Below are 27466 nucleotides of genomic sequence, written 5' to 3'. Positions count from 1 at the left end.
ACGAACTATGAGACCATGACCTGAGCCGAAGTCGGACGCTTAACCCACTGAGCCACACGGGTGCCCCAGGTATTCCTTGTACCGTTTCATTTCGGAGCTTTGCAACTTTGGAATTATTTAGAGTTATTTAAAGTTTTGAAAATTTTTTAAAATTTTTTAAAGATTTAAGGCAAGCTATAAAGATACCCTCAAGAACTCTAACCTAAGGAAATTATCATATTTATGTAAGGTTAATGATGTAAGCAGAAAATTTTTCTTTGCTCCATTTGTAGTTGAAAGAAAAGGAATTAACCGAAATATTTAATAAAGGGAAATTGGCCAAATTGTGTGATGCATTATGCTTCTATTAAGATTAATTTTTCCAACAAATGGAGGTTAAATAAGATAATGATCCAGGTATGATGTAAATGGGGAGAAAAGCAGAATATAAAGCTATACATACTGTGTAAATCCAATTATGTATCTTTATAGACCCAAATTGAGGGAAATATACCAAAGTAATAACAGTAGTAGGATCAAGGGTGATTTCACCTTTAAATTTCTCTATATTTTGAAGTTTTCCAGAATGAGCATGTGTTAATTTTCTAATTAAAACAAATGAACATGGGGGGGCCTGGGTGGCTCAGCTGGTTAAGCGTCGGACTCTTGATTTTGACTCGGGTCATGATCTCACAGGTGAGGCTGAGCCCCACGTGGGAGCCTGCTTGGGCTTCTCTGTCTCCTCTCTCTCTACCCCTCCTCCGCTGGCATGCATGTGCTCTCTCTCTCTCTCTCTCTCTAAATGAATAAATGAACTTTTAAAAAAAGAAAAATGAACACAATTTTCTAAAAAGCTACAGAAAAAAAAAGAGATCGGGGACAAGCCCAGAGTTATTTTAACAATTTTTTAAGGCTTAAGATAAAATTATACGTGTGTGTTTATTCTTTGAAATGATATCATAATTAAAGACAGAGTGTTTTAATATTTTTTAAGCATGCAGAAGAATATCTACCTTATTGGGTGACTGGCCAGATTAACTGAAACAATCTTTGTAAACTACTCAGAACAGTGCCTGCCCGAGGTAGTATGTTATGCATGTATATAGAATATATGTATGTGGGTATATATGAGATATATATGTATCTATTTTTTATATATATAGTCTCAAACAGTCAGCTATTTTAACAATCGTCACCTCCCTCTTTGCGTGCCAGCCTCTGGTTGAGAATGGGTTGCGATGGGTACGGCCCGGTCCTCTGGGCCCTGGTGGGGGAGAGGCTGACCTGTGCCACCTTCCCGCAGGTGGCCGCCGAATACTTCAAGAACACCACGCTGCTGCTGGTGGGTGTCATCTGCGTGGCAGCTGCCGTGGAGAAGTGGAACCTGCACAAACGCATTGCTCTGCGCATGGTCATGATGGCTGGAGCCAAGCCGGGCATGTAAGCGGTCCTTGGGGTGCCGGGCCATAGCGCTTCCCCCAGCAGCCAGGGGCCACCTGGACAGTGGTCCTGGGCCACAGGGGGACGTCCCGTTCGGGTTGGTTTTCTACTAATGGGGAGGGGATGACGTCAGGGCTGCTGGGCTCCTACCTCACTCTCCAGTGAGAGGGCCCTTGATCATAGACTAGAGATTTGAGTGTGTGACTTTGGTGTCATTTATTATCACAGTCTAAAGAATTTATCTGAGTAATCTAGACCGTAAGGGCAGCAGGTTACAAAACACAAGGGGCCCATTAGGTAAAACAAGATGGACCAACGTACATTGTTTCTCAACCTTTCTCTGGTATAACAAGGAACAGGCTGGACGACGAAATGGGTGTCTTCTCCTTTGTCATTGAAGGAGACACGGAGGTTTCCTCCCATCCACCCTGAGACTTTGTTATCACTGGTTCAGCCCACAGCTTAGATATGTTGCATCTGACCTGGCGTCTGTGATCACAACACGTGCCCTCGACTGTGCCCTCTTCTCTGCGGTCAGGAATGCCCATAGAGAGATTCCCAACCTTGGGGGATGTGTAAGAAAGTCAGGATTGACAGTTTTGTGTTAACCTCACCTCTGCTCCATTGAATAGCCTGACCCTTCTCCCTTTGGAATGTGGGTCTCACTTCCTTCTATTTACAACTTTCTTGTAAAGTGTTTTTGTAAGCTGCCCTGACTCCTTTGGGAGTCCAATGGAACATAAATAAATAACATGGTATCAGTTTTCAACATTGGTCATTTAGACGAATACAGGTTATGCCTAAAAGGATGTTCCTGTATCCCACTTAACTACAGCTTAATTTAAGTTAATTTGCCACTTGGCTCAGCGATAACTTCGTACCCCACACTCAACCTCCTAGGCACACAATGGCACCTACACGTCACGTGGGGACTCTGGAGCTCTTTAAAACCTCCGTGTACTCAAACTCAAGGTCAAACTCAAGAATGCTTATCCCATCGCATTTCCACTCTTCTTTATTTAACTCATCCCCCCACATGTTTCCACCCCCGGTAGTGCTCTTTGCTTGCTGGTGGGGGTCCCGGGCAGGCAAACTCACACCATCAGCCTAAACAAAAAAACACCACCAGGACTTTGGCCCACCTGACGTAATCCTCTCGATAAATGTGCTGTCCCCAAATCGTGCAGAGTCAGTGATCCCACCTAAAGCAGTAAACACGGATAGTCTTTGTGTTGCCTTGTCTTACGGAAGTGAGAACCCTGTCTGTTCCAACACACATTGTTAGGTTTTCAACGTCCAAGAGAAATCACTTGAGAGTTCTTTTGGTTAGTGTTTTCCTCCAAGGGTTGACTCTTCATGACACCAGCTGGAAAAGTGAACGCGGTGATACGGGACACTTGGGTGACCCGGGGGGCTGTGCTTTCAGCAGGGTGACAGTGGGGCAAGCGGTGAGCGGAACTGTGAGCTCCACACGTCAATCTCTACGTGGTCACTAATAAGTATGGTGACCTGGCTGCAGAGCATAGAATGTAATGGTACCCGTAGAAGTGCTGGCTGCAAGGGCAAAAAAAGAATTCCTTTAGGCACCAAAAGAGCCCATACGTCATCACCAAGCTAATGGCTGCAGAGTTGGCCAATCAGTAAGTCTGTGCCCTGTGACCCTACTACCAAAGCTAGTTTCTGCTTACGGAGGGGCTTTTTTCTAGCTGAGGCCATTGGCCCGTGGCGTGTGGTTTGTTCCTTCAACAAATACTCATTTAATGCTTGCTCTGTGCCGAGCCCTGGGAGTACAGAGTTGAAGGCATGACATAAACATCGGACCTTCTGGACACACGCTACCCCCACCCCACCCCGTTCCCTAGCCAGCACCATCGGGTTCGTAGGAGGCCCCAAAGGAGCCCCGCGAGTGAGCGGGGGCCCCTGGGAGGTGGCCGTGCCGTAGACGCCGTGCCCCGGCCGCCCTGCCTTCCAGGTTGCTGCTCTGCTTCATGTGCTGCACCGCACTGCTCTCCATGTGGCTCTCCAACACGTCCACCACCGCCATGGTGATGCCCATCGTGGAGGCCGTGCTGCAGGAGCTGGTCAGTGCCGAGGAGGAGCAGCTCGTGGCGGGCAACTCCAGCGCCGAAGAGGCCGAGCCCATCAGTACAGTTTGCTGGGGTTCACCTCCCCTTCGCCCTCGTACCCTCCTCTTGTGACACGGCCCGGCTCAGCGCGGCTCCCCGGGCTCCCTCATCTATGCCCCTCCCCTGCCCTCTGTCCCACACCAGCCCTTGTAACCCGTGGCCCCGCTTCCCTGGCTCTTCCTCCCCCTCCTACATCAGCCACCACCTGCCCCTTTCCCCCGAACACTCCACGGTTATGACCACCCCTCTCCCCCCACCCCCGGGCCTGTGTGTCTCCACACCCCACCATGCTTTCAGGCGGAGGGAGGGCAGTCCTCACGCAGGATACGCCCTGGTTTCCCCATTCAGCCCCGGTCCGGAAGCCCTGCCCTACACGCTCAGCTCTAGCGTCCACAGCTCACGTCTGCTTTCCTTTGATACCGTAGGTCTCGACGTAAACAACAGTCAACCCTCCCTGGAACTCATCTTTGTCAATGAAGAGTGAGTATGGCTGCCCTCCTCCCAGACAGAGCCTTGCCGGGTCTATTCCAGGGGTCAGGAAAGCTGGGCCCTGAGCCCATACGAACAGCTCTTTTAGATGCCAGGCTCACATCTCGACACTTCCCTCTGTCCTGATTTCCTCTCCATCCTCGGAACCACTTGCCAAGATCCTGAGGGCAACTCCCTCAACCACAAGGAGTTGCAGTGATGAGGGATGAGACAGAAAGACTGACTAGTCTGATTGTCCACACAGCTACCAAGTAGAACTTCTTTTTTATTCTTTTAATGTTTATTTATTTTTGAGAGAGAGAGAGACAGAGCACAAATGGGGGAGGGGGAGGGGGAGGGGGAGAGGGAGACCGAGAAGCCGAAGCAGGCTCCAGGCTCCGAGCTGTCAGCACAGAGCCCGACACGGGGCTCGAACCCACGAACCGCGAGATCATGACCTGAGCCGAAGTCGGACGCTTAACCAACGGAGCCACCCAGGCGCCCCTACCAAGTAGAATTTCATCTGAATTGGTGTCCTTAGGAGAGTAATACATTTAATTAATGGGAAAACATCCGCATAATGAATGTCACTGAAGATTCTCAGAGGATCACCAAGTATCTTATAGATACCAGAGGTGGTCTTACTAGACTTGGCCTTGTCAGGTATGACACGGAAAGATGAGGTGACAGGTAGTGGGCTTGACAGTGGGGAGAGAGCCATGTGAGGGTGGAGAGAAGCTAAAAAAGGAGAACTACACCCCCCAAACATTCACGTGAGGCAGATCCATCAACGGCTCATTTCATTTGGAGATTTTATATCAGACCGTTGTCCTCGAGGGTCGCTGAGGAGTATCGCCTCTAAAAGTTGGACGTGTAGCGAAACTGAGTTTTGTAGTTTGGTGACTTCATGGGCCGTGAGAACTGGCACTGACTGAAACCAGCACGTGTGAGGGGAGGGCGCAGAAGGGTGGGGACTAGCTCTGCTCCCACCCCCCACCAGGCCTGCAGGGTCAGAGGTCAGAGTGCGTGGGGAGAGACTCCTCTTTGGCCCTTCCTCCTCCCACCGTCTGGGCCCCCGCCCCCCTGCTGCTTCCGACTTCTCCAGGGGTCCATACCATCTCTGAGACTTGGACCCTGGCTCCCTCACTTGGCCTGGCCGGGCGCCCACCTTCAGCATCCCTACAGTGTCCCCTTGAGGTGACCTCTGCCGAGCCCCAGGCCTGATGGCGGTGGTGAGGTGCTCCCGGATGACCCCCCACCCCCCACCTCCTGGTTCTGTGCTCTGCCGCTTTACTCCCCCTCAGAGCCCCTTTGTTCCGGGGTTGCCTCTGCCTCTTGGGTGGGGCCTCTTCAAGAAGGCTCCCGCCCTGCCACCTTCCGAGTGCGTGACCCATGACAAGAGAGACTCGGCATCATGCCCTGCCTTTGTTCTTCTCCAGACCTGAATACATGTCCCCAGACTCTGAAGCAAAGAGCTCAAGTTGTCCCTAGAACTCCCTCAGCAGACTGCTGGTGGGGGCCAGGCCGTTTGTGGGGTGAGGATGGCCATCTTCCACGGTGGCCAGCACCTTCCAGGCTGTCTGAGGGGCTCCAGGCCTGCCCTCCTCACCCGATTTGAGAAGCAGGGAGGGGAAACATCATAACACGCTACTCCTCCCAGGCCAACAACCCTCTCCAAAGAATGCTTCCCTCCAAACCCTGCTCAACTCCTCACCCGCGCTTGAGGTAGCCTGGTCAGGGGTGATGGCCACAGGGCTCCAGTCCTGCACGCGTGTCCAACACCTGTCTTCACAGAGCGCTCACGGCACCCGTTGCCTTCAGAACTAAAACAAACCTGGGTGCCTGGCCGGCTCAGTTGGTTCAGCGTCCAACTTCGGCTCAGGTCGCGATCTCTCGGCCCGCGAGTTCGAGCCCCGCATCGGGCTCTGTGCTGACAGCGCGGAGCCCGGAGCCTGCTTCGGATTCTGTGTCTCCCTCTCTCTCTCTGCTCCTCCCCCACTCATGCTCTATCTCTCTCTGTCTCTCAAAAATAAATAAATGTTAAAAAAATAAATAAAAAAAAAAAAAACCAAAAACTAAAACCGAAGCATGCATTTAGCGCTGAGCGTAAGCCAGGAGTGCTGTTGTTAAGTTCCCACCTCCCTCTGTACTCAAGGCCAAGGCTGGGTGGGGGACCCCCGGGCATGGAAGAGACTCAGCACACACAGGAGCAGCTGTGTCAGAAATTCCCCGCCCCCCCCCCCCAACCTCTTGCTCACCTAGGCTTCTCACCGCGCGCAGGCCCTCCCTGCTCCTGCAGCCTCAGGGAAGCACGTGGCAAATGTCTCCTACTAGCCGGTGACCTTCACCGAGTCAGCCAGTGAGAATGTGGTTGGGGGGCGGGGGGCCCAGGCGCTCCAGGCAGACAGAGACCGGCCCACCTGTCTGCTCTATAAATGCAGGGACCAGCGATCCGTGGCGACAACGTCAGGAGGACTGACGTCCGTATTTAAGGGCCAGCCCCCCAAATGCACTCCGCGCTAGTGAGTAGTGTTAGTACTGCTGTGTCCCCATGAATCCCGGCAGCGTCTCCGGGAGGCTAGCAAGACCCGCGTGAGGTTAGTCTCTCTGCAGCCTAGGAAACCGGACCCCAGAGCAGTCACGACGCGGAACACCAAGGTGGGGCGGGGAAGGGCATGAGGTCTGGTCCACTGTTGTGTTCCCGTTTCCTTTGCTTTGTTCCAGCACGTCGACTGCAGACTTCACTTCTCTGATGCAGGACAAGGTAAGGCTTTGGGTGTTTTCCGTGCTCCAAGATCACTTGGAGGTCCCTCGAGCGGACTCAGGGACAGAGACGGCCTGGAGCCCAGCAGCACCGCTGGTGTGAGAACAGAGAGGTGCTCACTCCAGCCAAGACCTGAGAGGGGCCGGACGAGCTCCTGGCAAGGGCCTGGGTACCTCTGAACCCTGGTCGCGAGAGGGCTTAGCCTTTCATCAAGTGCACGGTGGCCTTTTTCGCGGGAACCCGACCCTCGGCCCTCCAGGAACCACAGATTCACCCTCGGGATTCCTTGCACTGGGGAGTCCGCGCAAAAACTATCAAAAGGGTCACATTCACGGAGGAAAGCCGAGTTTACGGCCTCACTCCTCCCCCAGAGCTGGTTGTACGTCTTCGTACGGCAGCCCAAATTTTGATGCCCACACTGTGGACTTTGTTGTGGTGGGATTTTTGTTTTTCATCTCCTTCGCGTTAAAGAAAAATGAAGGATTCATCGTTAGCTAATGAAGTTCCAGAAAGCCGGGCTCTCCTGCAAGGACGCAGCCGTGCTCTGCCCAGTTTCAAAAGCCTGTGCAAATGGGCGGCTCGATACCAGGCTGGATGGGGAGGTGCGGGCTGGAGGCACAGTGGGGCGGCCCCCTGCTGCGCATTCTGCCCGGTTTCCGGTTTCCCATTTCCACTTGGCGCAGGCGTGGGGTGCCCATGGGGGCGACTACGTGGTCCCTCTGAGGGCCACCACGTCGTCTTCCTGACAGTGTGATGGTCTTTGTCCCTGCAGAACCTGAATGGGGTGCCCCCAATCACCAACCCTGTCAAAATGGCAACACCCCAGGGCAAGAAGCAGCACCGATCCCAGGTAATAGAACTCACCACCCCCCCACCCCGGACCCTGTTTCCTACAGGAAAGGCCTTGAGCTTCCGAAGGGGCGCTGGCCTTCAAGGTATGAGGGCGTCAGGGCTGCCACCAAGGCCTCCAGCCACATGCATGTCTGGCCTGCACGTGCCACGGGGATAAAACGTCTAACTCACTGTTGATTTCGGCAAGCCATTCTACCATCTGAGCCCCTGTTTTTAATTCAACCATAAAAGCTGGAAGTTGGGGCGCCTGGGTGGTTCAGTTGGTCCGACTTGGGTTCAGGTCATGATCTCACTGTCCGTGAGTTCGAGCCCCGCGTCGGGCTCGGCGCTGACAGCTCAGAGCCTGGAGCCTGCTTGGGATTCTGTGTCTCCCTCTCTCTGCCCCTCCCCCGCTTGTGCTCGCACACTCTCTCTCGCTCTCTCTCTCTCTCTCTCTCTCTCAAAAAATAAACATTAAAAAAAATTTTTTTAACAGGGGGTTTGACCAGATCAGAGGTGTTCAAGCTGTTTCTCATAAGTGCTTCAGGAAAAACACAAATATTTTACTGATTCTGAGATTGTAAGAAAATTTTTCTGTGCAAATGAGGATCCTCCTGCTACTTACTATTCCACTGAAAGAAAATGCAGAAACAAGATAGATACTGAAGCTGGTATAAAATTGCAGCTACCACTTAAAACCCTTGATTTCAAATCTTTGTGTCCATCCAGATAATCTCAATTCCTTAACGTCCATCATGGTCATAAATAACCATCACCATTTATGAAACGCTTTTTATGTACCAAGCACGTCCGAAGCATTTTCTCCCCAGTCTTGGTGAGGTACCAGTCTGGAACTCCATTTCTGCAGATGAGGCAAGGACATCACATCATGTGCCCCAGGCCTTAGAACTAGTAGTGAGAGGAGCATCTCAATTCAAATCCAAGCCCCGCCCCCACCCCGCCCCGACCACACGTGTGTGTACTTTTAGTTACAAAATAGATGTACGCTGATGAAATGCTACATCATATTTTATATATTGGAGGTCCGTGAAAATGTTCATTAGTAGAAAGGATAGGGGGGAAACCACTGGACCAGAGAATCTATGAGGTCTCTTCCAGCTTTGATAATGACTCTTTCAGGAAGGTTAGGGAGGGTCCAGACTGGCCTGGGCTCTCCTACGAGGTAGGGCTTTGAGAAAGATGGCCTCTTCGCCATGGTTTTCCCAGGATCTGGCCTGCTGGCCTTGGTCTCATGAAGACTCAGTGAGGGGAGACCAGGCCTGGGGGAGCAGAGGGCACTTGCTTATCTACACTTGAGACCAGAGGTCAGCAACCTCTGACCCTGAAAGGCCACCATCTGGGTCAAACAGGACCTGAGAGAAGACAGAAGGCAAGCAGAGGAGGGGCGTGGGGAGGCAAAACCAAGAGGTGAAAAGGAGAAAAGCGTGAGGAAGGGAGGAGAGAATCACACACTGGACTCCCCCTGCAACGTAAGCGTTACTTCTCAGTCCTCTCGGGGTCAGGACTGTCACTCCAGCTCTGGATAGAACAACCACCTTCCATGTGTTATTCACACAGAGAGCGGAGAGCAACCAGTTTTGCTGGAATTCAAGTGAGAAACAGAACGCGCTGTTACTAACAACAAAAGTAATAATAGCTTAGCATTCGTTAAATGCCAGGAAATGTTCTAAGTGCTTTACGTACGTTACTTCACTTACTCTTTGTAACAACCTTGTGGAGAAAATAAGATCTTCATTCTACAGAAGAATATGCAGCCCAGCGGGGCTGCCCAAGTTGGTAAACGGTAGAACTAGGATTGGGATTTGTCTTTCCACTGCGCCATGATGCCCCTATTTTCATGCCTTGTGTGGGGGACAGCCCGCGCTGGGTTGGAGGCACTGACTAATTTTCCTCCGATAGGAAAAGCCACTAGTCCTGATTCCTGGGCCCAGGAACCAGGAGCTCAACAGGAAGTACAAGTCCCAGCGTGACCAGATGATCTGCAAGTGCCTGTCTCTGAGCATATCTTACGCTGCTACCATTGGGGGCCTGACCACCATTATTGGTACCTCCACCAGCCTCATTTTCTTGGAACACTTCAACAAGTAAGTAACTCACCTGGTCAACAAATATCTACTCGACACCCACTACGTGTCAGGAATGGAACTGGGTGCTAAGGATAGGGCAGAAAATGGGCCTAGAGTAGCTTCCATACCAAGAGGGAAAAGAGACATCGAGCATGACAGTTCAGTGGGACTGGAGAGGGGCAGGGTTCTGCTGGGAGAGCCCACGGGGGCCACCCAGTCTACAGGGAGAACAGGCCTCCCCAAAGACACAGCCTTGGAAGCGAGACCCGAGGCTCAGTGGGAGTACAATGGATGAAGACAGGTTTTCCAAAGAAAGCGGTGAGTGGCAGGACTGAGGCGAGAGAAAAGAGCCCATAAAAGAAAATGGCAGAGGGCAAAAGGTGGAAATGCAGATCGCAAAGGGCCACTTGAGGCCCACGAAGGAGTTTGGACTTCATCTGAAAGGCCATGAGACGTCTTTGTAGCATTTTAGGCAGGGAGTGAGGTGATCGGATTTACAGTTTGGGAAACTGATGGTGGACTGAAAAAGTGGAAAAAGTAGGAAGGAAGCAGGAAGGAAGTAGGAAGGAAAAGTAGGCGGCAGGAAGATAATTTTGGACAGCACTGCAGATGCCCAGGAGAGAGCTGGTGATGGCCTGCAAACACAGACAGCAGTGGAGAAATGGTCAGATTTGAGAGATGGGCCCGAGAGAGGGAAAGGCCAAGTCTGATTGTCAGACTCATGGCTTCCGCAGCTGGGGGAAGAGAGTCGCCCTTTACCTAAATGAGCAGAAAAATGAGGAAATGTTGACGTGGAGGCTGAGACGTCCAGATGGATACACAGCTCTGAATCTTATTTTTGGCTAAAGGCACAGATTTAGTGGCCTGAAGAGCTGTCTTCATGAACATGTAACCCGTGTTGTCATTATCAACTACCATGCTCAGAAGGGCCCCATACTTAGCTCAGTGCTCTGCTGTCACCATCTGAAAATTCTTAATAATTTTTGAACGAGTAGCCCCACATTTGCACGTTGTTCTGGGCCCCCAGATTAGATGGCATTGGGTCCTGGTGGGATGCATGTGGAAACTGAAGTCAGGAGAGCGAAGGAGATCAATCACTCAGGGAAAACAGAGAGAGTTAAGTAGAGCAGGGACCGTAAATATTAAGCTTGAATATTTTAAAGTAGACTATAAATGAGACAACAAAAGGGATCACCCAGGGAAGAGGAAAATCTGGTGTCATTCCATCAAAGGGAAGAAAGTGTTCAAGGAGGAAGGGGTGGGCTATACTGTTGAAAGTGGCTGAATGGATAAGGAAAAGAAGGACAGAAATGTGTCCATTTGATTTGGTGACACAGAGGTAACCTAGGCAAGAGCAACTCGGTCAAGAGATTGAAAAGTGAAGCCAAGTGTCAGTGAGGTGAGGAGTATGCTGGAGGTGAGTAGACGGAGAGTTGTCTGTGATGGGAAGGAGAGGTATGGGATGATGACAAAGGAAGAGTCCAGTGGGGTCAAGAGGGGGTTTTAAGACGGAAGATATTTAAATGCTGATAGGCATGTCCAGAGGAGAGGAAAATTAAAGTTTTGGGAAAGAGGTGATGATTGATAGAGTGATATCACTGTGAGAAAACAAGAAAGGATGGGCTCCAGAGCAGAGGGCAGAGAAATTGATCATAGCCAAGAGGATAAACACACCCTTCCATTTAGCAGGAAAGGGAAGGAAGGAAGGAAGGAAGGAAGGAAGGAAGGAAGGAAGGATTGAAGGGGGAAATGGGGAAGGAAAGAAGGAAGGAGGGAAGGAGGAAAGGAGGGAGGGAGGTGGGGAGGGAGAGATGGAGGGAGGGAGGGACGGAAGGAAGGAAGGGAGGGAGGAAGGAAGGGAGGAAGGAAGGGGGGAAGGATTGAAGGGGGAATGGGGGAAGGAAAGAAGGAAGGAGGGAAGGAGGAAGGGAGAGAAAGGAGGGAGGGAGGTGGGGAGGGAGAGATGGAGGGAGGGAGGAAGGGAAGGAAGGAAGGAAGGAAGGAAGGAGAGAGGGAAGGAAGAAGGGAAGGAAGGTAGGAAGGGAGGGAGGGAGAAAGGAAAGGGGGAAGGATTGAAGGGGGAATGGGGGAAGGAAAGAAGGAAGGAGGAAGGGAGGGAAAGGAGCGAGGGAGGTGGGGAGAGAGAGATGGAGGGAAGGAGGCAAGGGAGGAAGGAAGGAAGGAAGGAAGGAAGCAGAGAGGGAAGGAAGGAGGGAAGGAAAGAAGGAAGGAGGGAAGGAAGGAAAGGAAGGGAGGAAGGAAGGGGGGGAAGGATTGAAGGGGGAATGGGGGAAGGAAAGAAGGGAGGAAAGGAGGAAGGGAGGGAAAGGAGTGAGGGAGGTGGGGAGGGAGAGATGGAGGGAGAGAGGGAGGAAGGGAAGGAAGGAAGGAAGGAAGGAAGGAAGGAAGCAAGGAAGGGGGGAAGGATTGAAGGGGGGAAGGATTGAAGGGGGAATGGGGGAAGGAAAGAAGGAAGGAGGGAAGGAGGGAGGGAGGAAAAGGAGCGAGGGAAGTGGGGAGGGAGAGATGGAGGGAAGGAAGGAAGGAAGGAAGGAAGGAGAGAGGGAAGGAAGGAGGGAAGGAAAGAAGGAAGGAAGGAGGGAAGGAAGGAAAGGAAGGGAGGAAGTAAGGAAGGAAGAGGGGAAGGATTGAAGGGGGAATGGGGGAAGGAAAGAAGGGAGGAAAGGAGGAAGGGGAGGAAAGGAGTGAGGGAGGTGGGGAGGGAGAGAGGGAGGGAGAGAGGGAGGGAGGGAAGGAAGGAAGGAAGGAAGGAAGGAAGGAAGGAAGGGAGGAATGGAGGGGGAGATGGACCAATGAAAGTTAAGACCGAAGTCTCTGGGACGTGAACTTCACGGAATAGTCACACCATATTATTCGGTCCAAGCTCTGAGTTTCTGCTCTTCAATTTCTGGTTCACTCTGTGGTCGGGCCAATTCATATGCCCTCAGTCTACTTCCTGGCTTGTGTCATGGTACATTTAGTCATCACATTGGCTGACTTGGACAACAGGAATTCTGTGAAAGGAAGGTGGACTCCCCAGATCCCCGCTGGTCTGAAAATGCCACCGTGCTATTTTTCTTGGCACTGGTGAACAGACCACCCCCAGAGTGCATCCTGGCTGTGTTTAAAAAATCTACAAATTGGTTGTTACATTCAGTACCTATAGTCACACTTTCTAAAGTGCTATAGATGGTATTAGGCCCTAACATTTATCCACAAAAGTCTATTTAATCTACCCGAAAAATCCATTCCTTTTCCCGGGTCCAGGAGCAGGGCCTAGGCTTCTATGTACAGAGAACAGATGATGCAAGACTTCATGCCCGTTGGCCCAGCGCAGCCCAGAGTGATCACTCAGTGATTTACATGCCCTCTGGTGTCCTTCTAGCTCCCAAAGCCCTTCTCTCCACTGACAGTGACTGACAGTGACTCTGGCCCTTAGTGAGGGCACGAGCTGTCACAACTTCCCAAGAGGCACACCGATGGTAAAGGTAAGTCCACGACCAGGCCACAGTGCAAAACAACAGTGTTGTTTCTCTGTGATGGCAGAGAAGATTAAACACTCTTGCATCCTGTGCTTCCGTTGTATTTTCTCTCTGGGGGATTCTTCTCTCGGTCGTTCTCTTTTTCCATGCAGTGTCTAGTGTGAAGAGAGGGGCACGGTCTCCTCCCACCTTAGAGGAGTTCTGTGCCCAGTCCCAACTAGAAGAGCCCAAGGGGAAAGGAATGCAGGTGTTGTCTAGGCTATAGACGTGGCTCACATGTGGCTCCCCAGGAAACGACACCTGGGCTGGGGCCACCGCCCTGCCTGGTGATGAATGGAGAGTCCTCCGGGTAACCTCCCTGAGACGCTAAGACACCAGTGCATGTTGATCAAAGATTTAGAGATTCTAAGTCATGGTTCTCCTATGGGCACAGTCAACACCGGGAACCCTCCTGATGCTCTAGAGTCCAAACTTCTCCAGAATTGCATCCCCCAGGCAAAGCTCATATTCCTTCAGTGACTTTATCACACAAAGTATACCAGACTGTCCTTTCCATTCTCTGTTGTCCTGAAAAACAGATGAGTAAACATATAAGAAGAATCTTTCTATAAATCAAGAGCAAAGAGCTCCCGAGTGGTTCTCCTGAGCGCAAAGTATATACGCTTCAGTGAAATCAATTTTGGGTGTTTAGGTGCCTTTTTTAAGTTTCCTTCATAATTCTTGGGACCAGTAGAGTTGCGACTGTCAAAGACGTGAGTTCTAGGTAACGTTTTACCTTATTGTTACCATCATCTCTGCCGTTAGCTCTGATGTATGTCTTCTTAAGGAGCATTTAGCTTATTACCCCCAGACACCACATGGGAACCCACCCTTTTCTAATCACTGACCTGGTTTCTTCCCCTCCAGCCAGTACCCAGCTGCAGAGGTGGTCAACTTCGGCACCTGGTTCCTCTTCAGCTTCCCCATCTCCCTCATCATGCTGGTGGTCAGCTGGTTCTGGATGCACTGGCTGTTCCTGGGCTGCAAGTGAGTCCCAGGGCCCTGCCAGCAAGGCACCGAGGCTCTCCCGTCCATCCAAAGTCATGGTGCGCGCCGTGGAGAGCACTCCTCGGGAAGCCACCAATAACCATGGAGGACGCATGAGGAGAACGCACCGTACTAGATGGGGAGTCAGGCGTCACCTGTTCTAGACCCTCTAAACATACGTGGACTCTGCACTTCACTATGAGCTCCACATGGAATGTTCTTAATTCCAACTAGCTGGTTAAAGGAACTGCCTGATTTAGAACAAGTGTGAATGGTGGGTGGTTAATGTAGTTTCATTTCCTTCAAAGCATACGGAGTAATTTGAACTAATTTCTAAAGAAACGTGACTCCGAGTAGAAGTTTCTTTAGGCTTTGTTTTATACACGTGACTGATTTATACTTAGTAGTTGCGTGAAATATGCTCATATTTCTCAGAATCAAAAGTTAGCTATTCCTCCTGCAGTATAATTTCTAACATTAATCTGCTTAGGAAGCCTTTTCTTCATAACCATAAGTTGACCAGCCTCAAACACATAAAGGGAAGATGCACATGATGTTTTGATATTGGTCCACGGGACGCAAGACTCCCATTGCTCAGGGAATGTTCTCTGAGCAGACTTTAAAAAAAATTTTTTTTTTTTAATGTTTATTTTTGAGAGAGAGAGAGCGCGCACAAGCAGGGGACGGGCTGAGGGAGACACAGAATCTGAAGCAGGCTCCAGGCTCTGAGCTGTCAGCACAGAGCCCTACGTGGGGCTTGAACTCACAAATCGCGAGATCATGACCTGAGCTGAAGTCGGATGCTCAACCGACTGAGCCACCCAGCCACCCCCAGACTTTTTTTTTTTTTAATAACACAGAAGCTACTATGACATCAATGACAGCCGCATACTTCTATACCTCCAGCACGTAGAAAACAACCCCATGTAAATACACTTGCCCAAGTCTGTAAGACATGACTTCACACCGATACACCAGATATATACCCAGATAAATATGCCCAAAAGCCTATGGGAGAGGCTGATGAGAGGCTGTGAAACCTGGCACAAAAAAAGTTGTAGGGTATCGGGTGCCTGGCTCAATCGGTTAAGCATCTGACTTGGCACAGGTCACGATCTCATGGTTCATGAGTTTGAGCCCCACATCGGGCTCTGCGCTGACAGCGCTGAGCCTGCTTTGGATTCTCTGTCTCGTTCTTTTGCTCATTCTTCCTCCTCAGTTTTAGAGAGACCTGCTCTCTGAGCAAGAAGAAGAAGACCAAAAGGGAAGCGTTGTCAGAGAAGAGGATCCAAGAGGAATATGAAAAGCTGGGAGCCATTAGGTAAAACTCAGCTATTCACCTTCTCTCCCCCAGGAAAGCATGGCAGGTAAAGTGAGCACACAAGCAGCCTTGTTCTCGACAGTCCCTTGAGCTGGGGGAGTTTTCCGCAACTATGAATCCAGGCATTTAGAACTGCTACTTAATGCCCAAGTCCGGCTGGCCCAGACTCCAGGTGGCCACCCTTCCCGTTTACCATATTCGAAGTCCAAGGTATAGCCGTGGTGTGGGTGTGGACGTCATACGTGGGGTGGCCGGGGAAAGATGTGTCAGTACAGCCACACTCTTGGGGACAGGCCCAATTCCCCGTAAAGTCAGCCCCCTCACACTGCTCTGAATGGGCCACCGCTGGTCCACGGACACTCCTAGGGAGCTGGGGCGGGGGGGGATGGGGGGGGAATCGGGCATCATCAGATACAGACTTGAAGACACCCCCATCCTCAGCAATTTCCATCGGCTTTCCCCAGTGACCTCGTGTCCCATCTGGGGCCGTTTCTCCGTTGATGGCAATTGGCAGGTACAGTTTGGGCAAAAGGATCCCGGTATAAGCAGTATTTTTAAATGTTTTAATTTATAAAAGGAATACATGTTCATTGTAGAACATTTAGGACATAAGGAAAATATAAAGAAAAAACTAAAGCCGACTTTTAGTTATTCAGTGTTAACTGTCAACGACTGTTAACATAATGCACTCTTCCTTATATGCTTGTTTTGTGCAAAATTATATGTATTTTTGCTAAAATTCAATCCAAACTAAACACAGTATTATATCTCGCCTCCCGCCCCCCCACTTAGGATTAGGCTGTCGTTATATTCCCAGGCCATTAAGTCTGCTATGCAAACACGATCATTAAATGTATCTCATTTGAGCCTACAGTTATACCAAAATGTACCTGATGTCATGGAATATCGCTGAATATGTAGGCTGTTTCCATTTTCAATGTTGAATTCTTAAATAGGTAACGTAGCACTGGCATTTCTGGTTATTTCCTTGCATGAAAGCAAGGACCGAGTTGAAGGCTCCAGATATACATCAGCACATTCCCTCAAAAAGGCTGTCGCAGCTCCTGCCCTCACCAGCAGCGTTCGGGGGCCCCTTCCACCGCATTCTGCTCGGAGGCCGTACTGTGTTTTGTCTTATTTTCTTTTTAATGTGTGTTTATTTATTTTGAGAGAGAGGAAGAGCGAGAGCAGGGTTGGGGCAGAGAGAGAGAGGAAGAGAGAGAATCCCAAGCAGGCTCCGCGCTGTCTCGCGAACCGTGAGATCATGACCTGAGCCGAAACCGAGAGTCAGACGCTTAACCTTAACCGCGTGAGCCCCCGGGCGCCCCGTGGACCTCGTGTTGTTGTACAACCGCATCCCGCTGTGCCACCCTGTATCTCCCCCCGCCTCACCTCGAGGAGCCGCGGTTAACGCCATGTGTTCTGGCACCTTCTCAGCCCGCTTCCCACTTCCCGGCAGCCGCTCAGCGCCGTGAGCTGGTGGCTCTGAGCCCCGAACGCAGGAGCGCCTGCAGCGAAGTGAAAAACATGCAGACTTCCCGGTTCCTGGAGCAGCTCTTCCTGTTGTATTTCGTAGCTACCCTGAAATGGTAACCGGATTTTTCTTCATCCTGATGACCGTGCTGTGGTTTACCCGGGAGCCTGGCTTTGTTCCTGGCTGGGATTCTTTCTTTGAAAAGTAAGTGATGTTGTCTCCTCCTTAAGGAGACACCCCCCCCCCCGCCCACATACACACACAGAGCCTTCAGGCAGGTCCCACCTGTGTCCCTCCTCCATTCTTAAGGGCAGCACTCTTCTGTTCCCTGGAAAGTCCCCTCTTTTAAGGGAAGCCAGAGCGTGGGGTCAGGAAGAAAATGGCCACGTGGCCTCTGTGTGTCGCGTTGGGATGTGGTGCTGCCCCTTACCAGTCGTGTGACCTTGGTCTTGTTACTGGAGCTGCCTCACAGGCGGCTCTGAGGGTTCAGGATCAGCTGTGAGAGTGGTGGCTGAGGCCTTGGCAGGGAGAGGCAGGCAGAGGCCCCCGTGCCACCCCGGCAGGACCTCGGAGGGCCGGGGCCACCGCTCTCTCTCAGCACGGCTTCTCCTTGGAGCAAAGACACACGTGGAGGTGTGGCCCTTGCAGGAGAGAGAACTCATCCTTTTCCCTTCCCCTTCACCGAAATCACTCCTGATGTCTCCTTCTCTAGGGCACGTAGATCCACACTAGACATCCACCTTAGCCAGGCCCAGACTCCAGACATCGACCGCTGCCCATTAAACCCACCGCTGGCTAGTGGGGCAACAGGTGCAGGAGGGAAGGCTGACCGCCCTCCAGCCTAGGTCCCAAAGAGAGGCCCCGCGTCCAGAGGGACTGTTCTGAGACATCGTGCTACCCTCCTCCTCCAGCCCTGCCTGTCTCTTTGCTAGGAAGGGCTACCGCACAGATGCCACAGTCTCCGTTTTCCTCGGCTTCCTCCTTTTCCTGATCCCGGCAAAGAAGCCTTGCTTTGGGAAGAAGAGTGACGGTGAGAGAAGAAGTTGGGGCTGGCCCTAGTCAATAATACCCAAGTCAGAAGTGGGGGAAGGAGATTTACCGAGGCTGTTCTGAGTGCCTCCCCCGTACCCCACGATAGAGGCAGAGCCCGCTCCCAAATCATCGGTTCAGCAGTTAGGCCCTTACTCCACGAATCCCACCCATTAGGGTTCATCTGGCTCTACCTCTGTCTACCTGTGATCCAGGGCAGAACCAGGAGCCCTCCCGGGGGACGGAGCCCATCATCACCTGGAAGGACTTCCAGAAGACCATGCCCTGGGAGATTGTCATTCTGGTGGGAGGAGGCTATGCTCTGGCTTCAGGCAGCAAGGTAACTCTTGAATTCTGTTGTCACTGGGCCGAAGAATTTTCAAGCTGCTTTACCTAATGGCCATTTCGCTTCTGGGAGGAAGATTCAAAGGCACGGAGGGAGAGGTGAATGGTCACCCAAGGGAACAGTCCAGATGGGAGTGGCCATCCCGTGTCCTGTTCCTGCCCTGAGCTCCTAAGCTAATGCTGCTGGGAACAGAGCTACAGACCAGCTGAGCTATGGGCTCTTGGCACACGGGCGCTCACACCTCACTCACCGGCCCACACTGCCACAAGGAAAAGACTGGATTTCATAGCCATCTCCCTGTGGGCGTGTGACAGTGGTGTTAGGAGACGTGTCTGTAAGGGCCCGGAGACACCCTGCACTGACACACGGAGAACTACCCCTCAGTCAGTCCTTACGCATATATTGAGCCCCTGGGGAGAATGCACGCTAACGCTCAGGCATATGCTGTAAACGCGCCCTGATTTCCTGACTGGGCACAACTGGGATGAGATCTTATAAAGGGGCCCAGTGGGAAAGCGTCAGCCCTTCCTGAAGTAGAGAATGATCCTCACAATGAACCAGGTTCACACCGTTTGTCCTTTGACCTTTGCTATATTCATTAACTTGGCTCACTTCTGACTGCCCATTCATTGAGGGCCAGTGCTATCTGCATCACTAAAAATAAGGTCAAAGAATCCTACACTTGGAAGGAAGCTTGGAGGACACTGGGTCCCATCTACCCAATGAGAGAATTCCCTGCACGACACCCCTGGGCTTGAACACCACCAGTGACCAGTGACCGGGTATTCTTGAGCAGGGAACAGAGAGAATCGTTCTTTACATTCAGCTCAGGTCCTCTGTCTGTCTTCCACTATTGGCTCTGACTCTGCCCTCTGGAGCCCCATCCTGGGTAATAATTATTAAAATAATAAAAAGTTATTAGATCCCCTTAGATCTTTTTTTTTTTTTTTCCTCTCTCAACTAAAAGTCCCTAGTTCCTTCAACCATTCATCAAGAAATAGTGACCCCTTACCACGCTGGTCTCTCTCACCACTCACTACACTTTGACCCTGACCTTATTCAAACGTGGTCCAGAGGCGGTCAGTCTACTGCAGAGTCAAGTAGTCCTATTACTCCAGCCCCAACTCTCACCTCTGATCCAAGCACCATTCTGTATTTTTATGGACGCTTTTACAAGGCCTCAATGGCACTCATGTCAACACTTATGTTGAAATTGCAGCCAATTAAAACCCCCATTCTGGAGGCGCCTGGGTGGCTCAGTGGGTTAAGCATCCGACTCTGGCTCAGGTCATGATCTCACGGTTTGTGAGTTGGAGCCCTGCATCGGGCTGGCAGCGCAGAGCCCGCTTCAGATCCTCTGTCTTTCTCTCTCTCTGCCCCTCTCCCACTCGTGCTTTTTCTCTCCCTCTCTCTCTCTGAAAAATAAACAACACAATTTTAAACCCTCATTCTTTTAACTGTTAGCCACTATTAAACTTCAAGTCTTTCAACCAATTCTGTATACATGCTGTTGGTATTTCTGATTCCAAGTTCAGAATATCATACTTATCTTTTTTGAATTTCAGTTGTTAGTTTTGGCCCCTGAGTCTAGCCTGGAAAGATTTTTTTTTTTTAAACCTAAATTGTGTATATACTACAGAGAGCATAGTTGATATTTCTGTACAATCTAATGACTCTACTAATTTTAGTAATATAATTCAAGTATGACATAGTGATTCCTACCGAGTTTGAAATCATTTCAGTCTTGACATGAGGAAAATCCAATGTAAAATGCATACCAAGGTTTAAAAAAAAGTAAGACTTCCTTTTTCTGTTTTCTAACTTTGCAATCCAATTTATCAATTTATTTTTAAATTTATCAATTTATCCTGTCTTTGTCCAGTGGGCCAGGTTTAATGTGCTAGACGAGATAATAATTACAGAGTTCCTATAGGCCTCAAAGCTCTGTACCAACCATGAATTGCTGTAGTCCCCGCATGTTGGATTTGCAGCTCTCTGTCAAGGCTCCCAGGTAAAAGGGCCACAGCAGAGAGAATTCTGAAGGCCTTCGGTCACCAGCTGCCTATGAGCACGCCTTGGGGTGCTATAGAGATCAAGTAGCCTTTGATGAATTCAGCAAAAGGGAGAAAAAGCCTGCTGATGATGCGGTGAGGCTGTCTTTAACAGCAAAATATGAGTAGGACTTGACCTTGAGGAGTTATGTCTCACCTTGCTTTCAGCCCTACTCTCCAGTCCTTTAGTGCGTCTGCAGTCTCCAGGGTACTCAGGGGACAGCAGAGCACATCAACCACAGGACGGAGAGGAGAAGGGAGGGAGGGAGGAGAATGCATATGGCGACCTGGGGTTTTTAGCACAAGGATTCAATGGTGTCCTTCATTTTTTAGGGGAGGGAGGGGATCTTCACCATTGGCAAATGAACAGTTCCCAACCAAATAAGTTATTCCAAGAGGGGATATTCATTTATTGGAGCGGATCGATGTAAATTTTGCTAATGGAAAAGGTTATATCTTGTGTCATGAAAAAGTACTGACGATTGTAGATCCTGATGTCAGCCATGATGAGATTGAACCTGAAACAGGTTGGGACCGTATGACTCGGCTTCTGGGTCACCTTCCCAGGAGGAGGCACCTTCCCACTAAGTGGAGATAGACCCGTAATCCTCTCCTTCGTCACTCATGTAAAGCTTCTAGTGTTCAGCCCTGCCCACTGACTCCCCCAAAACCACAGGAAAGGTCATTATCCAAAGATGTTGATAATTTTCACCCTTTCACAGGTGATAAGCGAGCTAGATTTCAAAAGCAGAAGTGAGGATTACACTGGGGAGTCTGTGTAAAAAGCACTGTTGACTGAATACCCAGAGTGAGAATGTCAGAAGCTGGAGAGAGCAATGAGATTGACATTGAGGGGCTAGTCGCCCCCAAAATCTCTAGCCCCTACCAAGCCATTATACAATCATAAAGAATTTTCTGGGCTATGGGGCGCCTGGGTGGCTCAGTCGGTTGAGCGTCCGACTTCGGCTCAGGTCACGATCTCACGGTCCGTGAGTTCGAGCCCCGCGTCGGGCTCTGGGCTGATGGCTCAGAGCCTGGAGCCTATTTCCGATTCTGTGTCTCCCTCTCTCTCTGCCCCTCCCCCGTTCATGCTCTTTCTCTGTCTCAAAAATAAACATAAACATTAAAAAAAAATTAAAAAAAAAAAAAGAATTTTCTGGGCTATAAAAACTGTCTAACTAATCATCAAATCAGTAATGCCTCTGGGTCCAGTCCGCCTGAAAATAGGGAGGCAAATTAGATGACTCCTGGTGGTTCCTTTCAGCGCCCCCCCCCCCCCACATCCCTGACCTTCTGGAGTCTAAGAATTCCATTGGGAATGGGTGTTTCCTCCTTTCTTCTTATTGTATCACCTGTGTTCCTGCAGAGCTCTGGCCTCTCCACATGGATTGGGCACCAGATGTTGTCTCTGAGTAGCCTCCCACCGTGGGCCATCACCCTGTTGGCATGCATCCTGGTGTCCATTGTCACAGAGTTTGTGAGCAACCCAGCCACCATCACCATCTTCCTGCCTATCCTATGCAGCCTGGTGAGTGGGGCAGGGCTCCCAGGTGTCCAGATGGGCTCCCCCGGGCCCAGGGAGCAGTTCCATGGCTGCCCCTCTCCTCTGGTCATTGCCATGGCCTTCACTGATTGGTGCTCAAGCCATAGTTTGGAGATGACGTCTTTCAAAGAGCCACGGAGAAGTAAATCAATAAATTAACAGATTGCAGCAAGGCTTCTAGAAAATCCTTTCCGAAAGACAGGATTCGTTTTGAGGCAGTTCTGAATGGACAAAATAACTTTAAAACCCTAGGATTCCAATTCCTCACCATCATCAAATTTCTTTCTGTCCTAAGACGTAACAGGAGGGCAGGAGGAATAACTACAGAAAATGGAGGCAAAATGCCCCCAGGAGCACATTCAGCTGTTAAGACCGAGACTGCAGCATCACCACCTCCCCCCAATCTCTCTGTCCAGGAGAGTCTGAGAATTGAGGGCAATGCCAGCCTTACCCCAGGGTCTCAGAACAGTCTGTTACTGATGGACCAGGGGAGGAGAGCAACTGCCAGATCTTAGCCCGGCTGAGCAGCGCCCAAAGTAACGCCCCAGACACGATGCTGCGTCTGTCCCATCCACGGGCTGCAACCTAGAAAACAAAGGCTCCTCCCCATCCCCCACAAAATGATATCTTTCAGCTCTTTTTAACCCCAAACTACCCCCGGTCACTCTCTCTGCTCATTGCTCAGATGTCTCCCTCCGCCACCTGTGTGAGCACGGGAGGGCACTTAGTCAAAACCCCTCAACGACGAGGGCAAGGCCATGGGTTCAAATCCCATGCAAAGCAAACATCTTACTTAGAGAAAAAGCCAAACAAACAACCTTGGTTCTGCACCCCAAGGATGAAGGACCCCCCCCACTCCAATCAAAGCAGCTTAGTCATGAGATTTGAGCTCGAAGGATGAATCTCTCAGCTAAGGAGTAAAATTAGACCAGCCCCAAGAAATGAAACATCCCTTCCAGGAGGGAACTTAAGGCCCATGTTTCCATGGGGAGAGAGGGAGAAGCATGAGCCCATTTGGGTTGCCCAGCACTGTATGCCCTTGAGGGTCGTGACCTAACTACCCCCAGCGCGTGGTCTCCAGCCAAGGTTAGCGAACACCAAACCATCAGTGAAAGCGTGCCTGCGATGCTGAGCCCGAGAAACGCCAGCATAATCTTGACGCTAACGTGTCTGTGAATTCTCTCTTCTCCTAGTCCGAAACGCTGCACATTAATCCACTCTACACCCTGATCCCAGTCACCATGTGCATCTCCTTTGCAGTGATGCTGCCCGTGGGCAATCCCCCCAACGCCATCGTCTTCAGCTATGGGCACTGCCAGATCAAAGATATGGTGAGTCGCGGCCGCCCTCTTCCCGCCGGCCCCGGCAGCCGGGAGGACTTCTGAGCTTTATCATTTTGTGGCAGCGCCTGTGGTCTGCCAACACCCAGTGCGGTGTGGTAGAAAGAACGGTGCTGGTAAGAAGGCTTTCGGTTGGCCCACAGGCACCAAGAATAGCAACCACGTCCTCTGCCCCCCTACTCTGGGAGACAGTGGGTACACGGACAGACAAAGCTGGGACAGACACGAGACGCAGCCCAGTGGGATGAGACACGAGTCTTTGCCTCCGTTTCTTCACTGGACCGGCAGGCATGTTCATTCAAAAAGCTGCTGGCTTACTCATGGGAGCCGAGTGGGAGACACCACAGGGGCCCAGGGGAAAGGGAAAGGGGTGACGGCGCAGGGAGGGCCTCACCAATTCTTTTTCACTCGAGTCCAAACTCGTTCTCCGCGGCCCTGTAAATATCAAATGGAGGAAAGGAAGCAAGAGCTCCAGGCCAGGAGCAGATATTCAGATCCTTTTCAGCTTTCAACCCGCTCACCTAAGCGCTCTGTAATACTTCGGGGAAGGGAGGTCACTGCCATCCCCCCCCCCCCATCTCTTACTGCGCCACCCTGTCTGCTCAAGAGAGTTGAGCTTGGCCCCAGCTCTCTTGTCCCCCCAGCTAACTCTCCCGGGTGCCCCCACCACTCACCCCATCCCCCCACACCTTCTACCCTGGAATCAAGTGATCAGAGACAGCGCCTTTCAAAGGCACCAGGTGACAAGAAGTGAGCTACTCCTGGGCGCTGACTCGAGACTTCAATTTCCTCATCTTCTAAAGGTGGGGGTGCCAACCAAATGTTCTACATGGCTCCTTCTAAAGGATCAGCCCCTTTAGAACCTGCCCCCTCTGCTAGGAGACAGGGGCGGCCCTCCACGCCCAAAGCCCAGGGGGCAAGGCCGATTAATACGTCCAGGGCCCTGCCCACAAAGCAGGGAGCCAACACATCTAGTCACTTGCCTGGAACCATCTCCCCACAGCTTTCCCAACTTAACGCCAGCCCTCCTTACTGTACGTTTTTCCATCTGGCCCTGGCTCAGCCATCCATCTTGCCCCACACACCCCCCCCTCAGCCTGTGAGGCTCAGTTCCGTGGCAGAAACGGGAGGGCTGAGTCGTGGAGGCGACATCCCCTCAGCGGAAAGAAGCAAAACTAGCTCGCCCGCGTCACTCTCCCGCCGAAGGGCTGAGCAGAGGCAGCCGGCCTGGTTCTCCACGTGAACCCCACGTACACAACCTTCCGTAGGCCGTTCCTTTGGGAAGGAAAACACGATTAACAGTGGCAAAGGCTTTGTAGAACCTGGCCTCTCCTACAGGTCCCCCTACGTATCAGCACGTTAAAGGTTCCGAGAAGTTCCTGCCTTAATGCACTTCCCTATCACGCGGGGCCCCTGCTTGGCGTGAGTCTTAACAAACGGAGACCTGGTGTTCCAAGCACACACGTGCCAGGCCTCCATTTGGGAGTGACGGCACTGCAGGTGGAGACGGTTCTAGTGGCCTCTCCCATCCTGCCACGCTCCCAAGACACCCTTCGTGCAACACTACGGATCCCAGGCAGCGACTGCGACAGACCAGCGCCAACCCTTGGGCGGGGGGCACAGAGGAGCACCCGGGGTCTGTGCTGCTGCCCGCTCAGTGACTTGGGTGGGCTTGGTTTGTGTCCTACAGGTGAAAGCTGGCCTGGGGGTCAATGTCATTGGCCTGGTGATCGTGATGGTGGCCATCAACACATGGGGAGTTAGCCTCTTCCACTTGGACACTTTTCCAGCCTGGGCTAAGGTCAGTAACCTCACTGATCAGGCCTGACACAAACGGGCACACAGCCCAGCCAGAGGAGCTACGAGCGCCGAACAGAATCTGACCAAGAAAGCCGCCAGGAGCACACAACCCCCACCAGAAGATTCCACAGCCTGCCACCTCAGGTGACGAGCAGGAAGCCTCCGATGCTGGGACGTTAGTGCCTTCTTCTCCGCCCTCCTTCCTCAGCACTGTAGTTCAGGAAAACCTAGCACCGTTCTCACGTCCTGTATCTTGGGCTCTCCAGGTCTTTCTGAGGACAGGAAGAGCAGAAAGGCTGACTCAGTCACCCCTCAGAGGCTAACTAAGCCTCACAAACTAGCCTCACTGGCTTCCATGTTATTCTTAATACCTTAACCCCTTTTTAGGAGTTGGAGGAGAAATCAAATCATCCCACCTGTGTAGTCACATCTCCTCTTTCGGAGGAAAATCTTCCCGGAACTTTCTCCTCAGCGTTTCTATCCTAAGTTCTCACCACAAAAAGGTGACCTTGGCAAGTCCTCTTTGTGGCGATCAGTACTCTTTTCTCACTACTCTGATTCCCTTCTAAGCAGCTCCCTTCAATGGCTTCTCTTTACCCTTGGCACCAAATTCCCATAAAGAAATAGTGTCCCCCTTTAGAAAGAGGCTTGTACTGTTCTCTTTGTCCAAGGAAAAAGAAGTAGAGACAGAAGACACACTGAAGTCAGTACAGGTATCCCCGGTTTTTCAAAAGTTCTGGTTACGCCACTTTGCTTTTACAAAAGACCCACGTGAGTACCTGTTTTCGCTAACCGGAGGAAAACTGAAGAGGATTTTCGGATTTCCGAGAAGAGTCCAAGTAGTGTTCAGTGGTTTTGCGGCGAGCCCTTCGAGGGGCAGTGCGCAACCTGAGCAACTGGAGTGGTGCCGCTGGGCCGCCTCCCGGGGAACTGCACCCGGCGTCTCTGCGCGGAGCTGCCAGAGCTGCGAGCTGCATCTGCGAGTGTCTGTGCTGTATGCCCATTTACTTTGCGCACCCGTCAGCAAGAAGTTCCTAAGGTATCAGGGAAGCCTAAGAGAGGTTATTGCGGAGGTCTGGAAACGCTCAAACGTCTTTCCATATAAATTAATGGCAATTGCCTCTTCGCTTTATGTCATTTTGGCTTACGGAAGGTTTCATAGGAATTCTCTACTCTTGGAGAGTGGGGGGGCACCTGTCTCTCTCTTCGCTTTCCACTAATCATCAATACCACTGCATTGGTTGAGTTGGGAGGGAGAAAAAACTTCCCTACCTGTCTTATTAAAAAGGCCAAGACTATCATTAAGACCACAGTGCTATTAGCGATATCTGACTGGCTTTCTTTTGGATGTAATGAGTAGTTTGTTCCTGAGAAAGCAAGTACAGAAGGCCTCACACACCAGCCACTTCCTACAGGGAGCCCCTCGAGGGGAGAGACGTCTTACGTCTCTTCAAGTCCCCCGCAACTCATACAATATAGTAAACTAACTACTTAATAAATGTTTCCTGTGAGAAAAAATCACTTTGGAAATCAAGGCCTCCTTCTTCCTCTTGAAAAACCAGGCCGTTTTCTCCACGACAGATGTTCCTGCTCGATGACTGGATATAGCTCCCAATCCCCCTGGCTTGGAGACATTACATAGTTCTGATTGCTACCACCAGTTACTTGCTAAGTAGGTCTTACTGGAAAAGGTACACCCTAGAGCTGCTACATTGTTTTACTTGATTTTAAGTTATTACTGACAGCATGGGCGGTTTCCCCACAACAATAACTTATCAGTGAAGTCGCTCTCTTAGTTTATCAAGGGTCTGTGAATTATAACATTTCTTTTGTGCCGGTCAGCACTTGCGTGCTCTGACCACAATGAAACTGACAGGATTTAACCGTGGATATTACTGCTTCTTCTACATCAATGATCTTAGGCCACATTATGTGACTAGTGATGAAAATAAAGACCTCCTGAGCCCAAATAAAATCCCAGTGTAATATACGCTATGGCTGCTTTGATGGAATCTGCATAGTTCTCTTGCTATGAAATGTTCAGAAGAGGCAGGGTGTTAGCGTATCGTCATGGCTGCCAAAGTGTCAAATGTCAATTACAGAACTTGGACCCCAAGCCTCTAGGTCAGACAGTGAGAAAAAGGTGCAAATAATAAGATTCCAGGAGTATAAACAAGTAAAAAGAGAAGGAAGCGTTGACTTAGAATTAAGCTGACCTGAATCATTGGCCACCATCGAGCGTTTGAGAACCGCACTCACTCCTAAAGGGGAAGCAGTGCCGCTCCCCACGGCAGATGCTGCCGGAAGCTTCCAGGAGCCAGTGCACTCGACTGGCCAGTTGAGAAAGAGCATTTATTTC

The 27466-nt window shown here is 50.9% G+C and overlaps 1 protein-coding gene across 1 annotated transcript; it reads left to right on the top strand.

The window, feature by feature from the left end:
• The first annotated feature begins 1207 nt into the window (after positions 1–1207).
• On the top strand, positions 1208–27082 carry SLC13A4 (solute carrier family 13 member 4). The gene is made up of 14 exons (XM_047095255.1): positions 1208–1419; positions 3392–3564; positions 3971–4025; positions 6738–6777; positions 7550–7627; positions 9529–9713; positions 14084–14203; positions 15423–15524; positions 17101–17202; positions 17931–18028; positions 18243–18367; positions 21791–21952; positions 23161–23298; positions 24998–27082. Exons 1-14 carry the CDS (start codon positions 1208–1210, stop codon positions 25133–25135), a joined length of 1728 nt encoding a protein of 575 aa, XP_046951211.1. The 3' UTR covers positions 25136–27082.
• Positions 27083–27466: the final 384 nt, after the last annotated feature.

The sequence above is a fragment of the Lynx rufus genome, unplaced genomic scaffold (assembly GCF_022079265.1).
Source record: "Lynx rufus isolate CCGP_SWC_20201006 ecotype Redwood Valley unplaced genomic scaffold, mLynRuf1.p SCAF_4, whole genome shotgun sequence".
Classification (NCBI taxonomy): domain Eukaryota; kingdom Metazoa; phylum Chordata; class Mammalia; order Carnivora; family Felidae; genus Lynx; species Lynx rufus.
This window is presented reverse-complemented; position numbering and strand designations above follow the sequence as displayed.